Source organism: Capra hircus, chromosome 2 (genome assembly GCF_001704415.2).
Source record: "Capra hircus breed San Clemente chromosome 2, ASM170441v1, whole genome shotgun sequence".
Classification (NCBI taxonomy): Eukaryota; Metazoa; Chordata; class Mammalia; order Artiodactyla; family Bovidae; genus Capra; species Capra hircus.
Window position 1 is genome coordinate 40,554,443 of NC_030809.1, and position 7,812 is coordinate 40,562,254.

Here is a 7,812-nt window from a genome sequence, read left to right on the forward strand (position 1 = left end):
TTTTCTCTGTTGAGTTCATTCTCAAATAGGCTATTTCCCCTGTGGTCACATGGACACCCGCAGCTCCTATCTTAGTGTCTAAGCCCCAGTGGAAAGACAGCATCTCTCTTCCAATAGTTTCAGCAAATGTCCCAGAACTCGCTCTCGTTGACCTTTGTGGATCACATGACTGTCACTCAGCAGATCACTGTGGCCATCACTTCAGCCTTAGGAGGTGGGTTAGCCACATACAACTGAGAATGTGGAAGAGTTACTACCCAGGGCATAATCAAGTGGGTGGTGTTAAAAGAAAGGGGAAGGAGTCAAAACAGCCACTGCTTTCACTCTGAGAAGGGGATTCAGTGGCCAACCTTGGGTACTAGAAACAGTTCAAAGAATGGGTTTACACATCTTCCTGGCTTCTCACCCAATGACTGCCACTCACTGGCTGTGTGGCCCCAGCCTCCGGTTCCCACCACATGCCTGCCCACGAAAAGAGTGTGAAGATTTACCATGGAAGGTTGCTGAGGATATTGTTGTTTCTGTTCAGTCGCTAAGTTGTGTTTGACTCTTTGTGACCCCATAGACTACAGCATGCCAGCTTCCCGGTCCTTCACTCTCTCCTGGAGTTTGCTTAAACTTATGTCCATTGAGTCTAGGGTAGTACTGGAGAAACACCAAGCACATGCCTGCATATGACACCATTATTAATAAACATGAGCTTTTCCTCCCTTTGAATGTGGAGTGCCTGTATAGACCTTCAGATATCACAGGCAGCATTTCTGGGCTTCCACTGTAAAACTTAAGACTGAAATCTGGGTGTTGAAATGTTAGGAGTGTCATCATTTGATAGTACAGGCTAATCGTTCTTTGTAGTGTGTGAGCATGACACAGATTATTTCCAAAACACTTTTACGTTAGTTTCTTCTTTAATAATGACAATCATAATAATAATAGTTAATATTAATCAAGATTTTACCATATGCTGGGCAATTTTCTAAGTACTTTACATAGATCATCTCACTTAATCCTCACAACCAATCTATGAAGTAACTGCTCTCATTTTCTGCATTTTATGGAGGAGGAATTAAGATACCAGGCTTCCTTGATGGCTCAGATGGTGATCTGCCTGCAGTGCAGGAGATCCGGGTTGGATCCCTGCATCAGGAAGATCCCCTGGAGAAGGGAATGGCTACCTACTCCAGTATTCTTGCCTGGAGAATACCATGGACAGAGGAGCCTGATGGGCTACAGTCTGTGGGGTCGCAAAGAGTCAGACAGAACTGAGCGACTAAGACTTAAGACACTGAGAGGTTAAGGTGCTCCGTCACACAGCTATTGCAGGAGGTGAACCCAGGCAGTTTGACTGCTGAGCTCACCTGCCCATTTACCTTGTTCCTCAGTACACATGCACTGCCTCTCTCTCTTTTAGGGCTAATCATTTTCTAAGGGGTGATGGAAGTTGAGTTCTTTATGCAGAGCTCTCTAATATCCTTGTTTTTCTTATCTTCCCTAGGTGTTTTTCCAGGTCTGACCATCTTGCCCTCCATATGAAGAGACATATCTAAAAAACCTGAAGGCCAGAGTTGCCATGGCGTCGGCCGGCCGTTGTCTGAAGGAAATGCTATGAGGCAGGGGGCTGGACTTCAGGCGGGGACCCATTGCCTCGCAGAAGAAAGTTCTCACTTATTAAACCTCTGTGTACACACACACACAGACACACACACACACGCACTCACACATAGACACACACACACAGTCATGCACTCAGCTATATTTAAAATATATACGTCTATCTTTATGCCTTGCCCTAGCCAGATGGTAGAAGAAGAAGAAGAAAGAAACCAGGTGAACTCAGCAAGGCAGTCTGGCTGCTTACTTCAGCGCTATTGGAATTATTTCCCGCTGTTGCCAATGGAAATCAAAGAAAATGGATGTGACGTCTCTACAGGTGGACGGCAGTAAGAGGGGCTTATTTAACTTGCTTCTCAGTGCAACTTGATAGGAGAATACAACGTCTTAAAGTTGCATATGTGTAGCACTAATGTTTCTTTTTCAATAGTTGGGGGAAAATGACCTAGCAAACCAAATTGCAGTTTGGTAGCCAAAATTAACTCTCGGTTTATTTGTCCTTTGTGTGTGAAAAGTCCTACTATTCCGTGCGTCCGACTTCCTCACAGAACTGTTGATCAGTTTTGGTTCTTAGTACTATTGAGATCTTTCCAGTCGATACCAACGGCCTTAGCGGCGGCAGACTCCGGAATAACACCTTACACCTTTCTGGCCTGCATTTCTCTAGACTTCACTCTCCAGGTCTCCAGGGAAGAGTGTTCTTTTCTTACTTTTTGACTCTTGCACACCATATGCACTAGGGATTCTGGAAACTTCTAGCATGACTGCAAAGTGGCCAAGAGAATAAAGTCCTTGATGATCAATCACAGTGTATCCCTTGAGCCTCACCTTATTGCCAGTGCTAGATTTTTTCTTTTTAATCTCTCTGTTTTTTGCTAACGAAAACTTGAAAAGCTTATTTGGAAGCTTAAATGTTTTATCTTTTCTCCATGGACTAAACCTCTCCAGGACTCTCTCTCTCGTCACCTGGATGTCCAGCTCTCGAAGCAGCCAATCAGATGGGACATCACACTTTTTTCATCCCCCATGAGGCATCCTGACCTCAGCTCATAGTGATCAACCCCGTGCTGTGTGTCACTGCTACCCTAACAGCCAGTTTCAGCATAGATGTCGCTAGTCTCAAAGGGCAGCTGCATACTGAACGTAACTCTGGGTTATGACCTAACAAAAAAGCCAAAAATATCCCTTTTTCCAGGAATGGGGAGAATGGAGGATGGCTCCCAAGTCTAGTGGCTTCAAAAACCATCACCCTCTCTTCCTGTCTCATACCCACTGAGTCATGTCACCCCACTTGTTAAAACACACAATTCAAATGCTGTTGTGGGAATAAAGGGTGGACATTTAAGGAAAGGGTAGAGATATTTCTCTCATGGTCTGTCTAAAAGGAGAGACAAATTTCTGATTTTTTTAATTTTTTTGGCTAGGCCCACCATGACTTGTGCCCTAGAGCACCTGGGATCAACAGAGGCCTCACTTTTACTCTGCAAGCTGACTCCGAGGGGGTTCCATGCCTCACTTTCCATCCCCCACACACATCTAATATCGGTCTCCATCATCTACCCGCATTCTTAGCTAGCTGGCACTGGCCTCAACTCCAAAGACTGCCTTTAGGACCATTAAATGGCCTATGCAAGCAAGTGGGGTGGTTATTAGGGCAGATTGTATATTTTGTATATTCTGGGACCATCCCTTCAAGACACGTCTAAAAAAACAGAAATGGCATTTGGTCCGCCCATGGTTGCTGCTCCTTCATACCAGCTGGCTCCTCTCCTGCCCTCCTTTGACTGTTTGACTCATTGACTGTTAAAATGCCACCCCATACCTATTTGGGATGCAAAACTGAAGTCTCTGAAAGGAAATATAAGAAACACAGATTCATTTATGACAGCAAACTTCAAGATCCTTGGCATTTGGTTTCTCAGCTTTCTGCAAACTTTGATTTCACTGAAATGTTGAAACTACTCGTCTGAGGGCAGAGGAGCCTCCTTATCACAAATGCTGTAGCTGCCAATTGGACACTTGGGGCATTCTGAGGTCTGGCCCTTCAAGTTTTCTTTCTCTCTTTTCCTTTTTTCAATTTAGACCAAAAACAAAAAAGAAAAACCACCCTAAACACACAAAATCTGCCCATTTGCCAGAGGCAATTATGTATATGTTAGTCAGAGGGTATTTTAAAAAATCAGTTTTATTCCAAAGATTTAAAACTAGACATGACTTAGAAACATTTCTGGAGCACTGCTTGCTGACAATCTCGTAGTTCCCGACTGCATTCGAGTGCGTTTGTAGCCAGTCCATCAGGGCGGACCATGGGATTACATTTGAATGTGTGGTTCATCCTTTCTGGATGAAGGATGTGTGAGGGACCTTGAACCTCAGCTGTATTAAACTGTAGCGCCTCCAGTCAGTGCACTAGATGAAACTTTAGACACCCCAGATTTTGTTGGTTCGTTGATTTCCCTTTCTAGAGCAGCCTCCAGCACGACTGCACGCACGGTCCCAGTGATGGCATTAGCCGTGGCTGCCACGATTTACAAATGTTCTCTCCCCTGCTGGAGCTGCTCTTGCCTCTCGAAATGCTATTATTAAGGGTTTATAATACTTAATTTAATTTTTGAACTGACCAATGCAAGGCTCTATTAAAAAGAAAGTTTAAAAAAATGCAAAAGAGTAATCATTGCTTGTTCGCTCCCCGTTGTCATCTGTGGTCTTGAAAAGATCTCATTTGAATGTGACAGAACAAAGGCCCTTGGGTCTTCATCGGTGTCTGAAATATTGGGCAATTCTTCTCTCTTTTATATCAGTGAGGTCCTTTGTAATCTGCTCCTGACCTTTCTCCAAGCAGGGTGCACTGAACCTTGATGGTGGGGCTTGCTGGCTCCAGGCATTTGTTGACCGAGAATTGGCCTGAGAATTTGGTGGGTGCTAAGCGTATGGCTTTGAAACTGTTCTTGTGTAGCCCGATTGACACCTCTGAACAATAACCAGTCCTGTCTGTTGCGGGGTGGGGAGAGCGGTAACCCCAGTCATTTGGGCATGTTATCAAGTATCCATCCTCTCTGAAATGGCAGAGATGGTTGGAAGAAGCCTGCTGGAGTAAACAGGCTTTCTGGGAAATAACCTGAAGCTAGTTTGCTTCCAAGAGGACAGGTTATTCAAAGTAGTGCTTTAGTGGACAGTTGAAACACATTAAACCATTTTCTCATTTAAATTGTTAACTCCCAGCATTCCAGGAGATCTCCAATTTGAAAGGAAAAACCTGTCATGGTGTTTCTTATAGTGATCCTCCGAAGCACGCTTTATCCAGGGTTCAGAGTGTAATGTATAGAAAAAGAGTGTTTCGAAGCCATTGACAGTTTTCTTTATTTCAATTTGTGCATCTTTCTCCTACCACATGACTGTAAGTCAAAGATGTGGAAACCTGAAATTATAATGCTGCTCCTAGCTACTGGCCTCCTGCCCCACTGATGGTTCATTGGCCCAGCTTAATGCCTGGTGGTGATGAGTATTATGTCCAGAAAAAGAGATGTTTGGATTCCACGACAAAGCTGCGTTTTATAAATATATCGGAGACCCCCAAAATGAACTTCATGCTGACCATTTCCTTCTCCTCTCTGTGCTCTCCCTTGCAAAGCCCTTCAAGTATCCCTTGTCCGCCCCTCCTGCACCTCTTGTGCCCTTTTTACATCTTTGATTGCCTGACGATAACAGGGTAAAAAAGACAGCCAACCTCACGCATGATTAGTAGAACTGATTCCTATGTTTTAAAAAAAATCTTCTTTGAATCTAGAAGCCAGAGAAGATTTTTTTTAAGGACATCAGTTTGGGATAAGCTTCCAGATTAGCCATGTCTATTTGCATCAAAGGGGAAATAAATGGGACCTGCAGGGCGGCTCACCCAGTGCATTCAGGACGTCTGCCTGTAGCCCCAACTCCTGAATTCTGTGGCAAAGTCAAAAGACATGAACTCAAATGGCAAGAACAACAGAGCTTAGTGATTAATGTTACTGGTTCATCATGGTTTCCTGTATGGAAGTCACTTCGTAAAATATAAAATACAGTGCAAAGTGCAAAATGGCTTTCTTTTGCATGAGTTGGTTTTAGGAGAAGGAAGGTTGGAAAGTCGGAGATGCAACATGTTAACTACAAAAACCAGGTTCATTGTTTTTTCTTTTTTTAAATCTTATGAGGTCCAGCATTTCTGGCCACAGTTTTGCACCCAGATCTTTGCCAAAGTGAAAATTCATTAAGTAGAACCTGGTTGACATCTACCTGGGGACACTTTCCCTGGCATCTTCCGGAAGTGGCCACTGCCAAGTGGGGGGTGGAGGCAGGAGGAGAGAATTTGCATTCCAGCTCTGGATTGGGTTTCGGTAAACATGGTGATATCTCAGTTTGAAAACTAGAGGGGCTGTTCTGAGTGTACATCAATGCCTCTTTGATGGTCTACTTTCCTCAGTGAGGATCTTTGGGAATACTTGAGATGGAACAACGAAAATGTGTCAGAGGAAGCAAAAACTCCTTGAAAATGTGAGATCCCATGACTAACTGCCTGAGGCTTCAGGGTTTTCTCTTGCTTTTAACACTCGCTTAAATCTCCTCTGTTGGTTCCTAATGGATCCCGGTAAAGGGAAAAATAAAGCTGCAATTTAACTTTCTTACGTGCACCCTTCCAAGATAGTACTGTATTCTTCAGGTGTTTTGCATTTACGCATAAGTGCTCGGGAAACAGGTATCAAAAATGGAGAGAGAAATCCCAGGCCGTCACTTCACAAATATCCCAAACGAGATACTCTTTTTTCAAACAGGGCTCCCTCTCAGCAGTCACGAGGGGACGTTGATGCGTTCTTTGTTGGGGACTGTTTATACAATTTTTTTTCAACTGTGAGCTTTGGAATCGTAAACTGCTTTGACTCCAGCTTCTGTCTACTGCCATAAAAAAGGACCCCACATCAGAATAATGAGGGTGGTATGTGTGCATGCAGCTAGACACGTGTGCACATGTACCTAATGTACCTTCGCAGAAGGAAAACAGTTAGGCTACTGACGTTTACGAGGAGTAGCCACCAGTGCCTAATATCTTTTGGGGGGATGGATGCTTATAATTGCCAGTATATTGAAAACACACTGGGAGTTCCACATAGAGGGGAGGGGCTGAGGGTGGGGAGAGGGGACATTTTAACCCTAGGCCTTTGGACTCCAGGCAGAAAGATTTCTGCAGATCTCAGTCCTGAAAGGCTTTGGGGCTCATTGGCTGGTCCTCAAGCTTTTTAATTTTTTTTTTTCTCAGCATGCATTTTCGATCTGAACCCAGACTTAGTTGAATTTCTTTATCTTCCACTTCTGCTTCATTCCAGGGAGGAAAAATACACCTGTTATGGCCAAGATCTTGATAACACAGAGGCAAAAATAAATGTTTAATGTTTTTGAAGCCTCCCCCTTCCTTTCCATAAATCTCCCCAAACTCCTCCTCTCTTGTCTCCCCCTCCCTCCTCCCACCACATGGCTTCCTAGCCACCACCACTTTTCTTTCAAATCTCTCTTATCCTCTTAACAGTTGCTTGAAGAACTTTGTTTTTGCACTATACATTTTCTTTTTGCCAGATGTGTCTAACAAGTGTGTTTGGAGAGACCTACTCCCAGCCCCCACCCCTCCCCCACCTCCCTCGGTCACATGCTCTCAGGCCTTCTCTGGTATTTATAATATATCACAGAAGTACCCAGTCTTATAGCCCTCGGTTATGCCTTTTTTTGACATTTTATTTTTTTTAAGCTTTTTATATATATATATATAAATATATTACTTTGTCAAGTTTTTTTGCTGTACAAAAGTCTTAAGATTTAAAACTATTATTTGTATTATATGATGGTGGTATGTTAATGTTACAAAATTATTAATGAAGAAAAAATTTATTTTTGTTACTGGTCTGTTTCATAATTCTTTTTTAAATTGGTATATTGTAAGATATCTATGCAAAAAATGTTATGTGACGCATTTTTATTTAAGAATGTAATATGTGTAATAAACAGTAGAATGTGTTTGGCCTTGGAATGCCTTACTGTATTTCTCCTTAGCTTATTTCATTGGAGAGAAAAAAATATCCTCAAAGAGACTAAAATGGGCCCTTATATGCCTCATGAGAGTTTTCTTTCTCAGAGAGAGAAAAGGAAGGCGAAAGATTGTATTAGGTCATTTGTCTTTGT

At 43.0% G+C, this 7,812-nt stretch overlaps 1 protein-coding gene across 3 annotated transcripts in view; it reads left to right on the forward strand.

Moving 5' to 3' along the window:
* The window catches only part of KLF7 (Kruppel like factor 7), a 103,575-nt gene extending 95,966 nt beyond the window's left edge, over positions 1-7,609 (forward strand). For all 3 annotated transcript variants that reach the window (XM_018060367.1, XM_005676426.2, XM_005676429.3), the window contains exon 4: positions 1,496-7,609. In XM_018060367.1, coding sequence (XP_017915856.1) covers positions 1,496-1,547 — 52 coding nt within the window. In that variant the 3' untranslated portion in view covers positions 1,548-7,609. The remainder of the gene's footprint in view (positions 1-1,495) is intronic.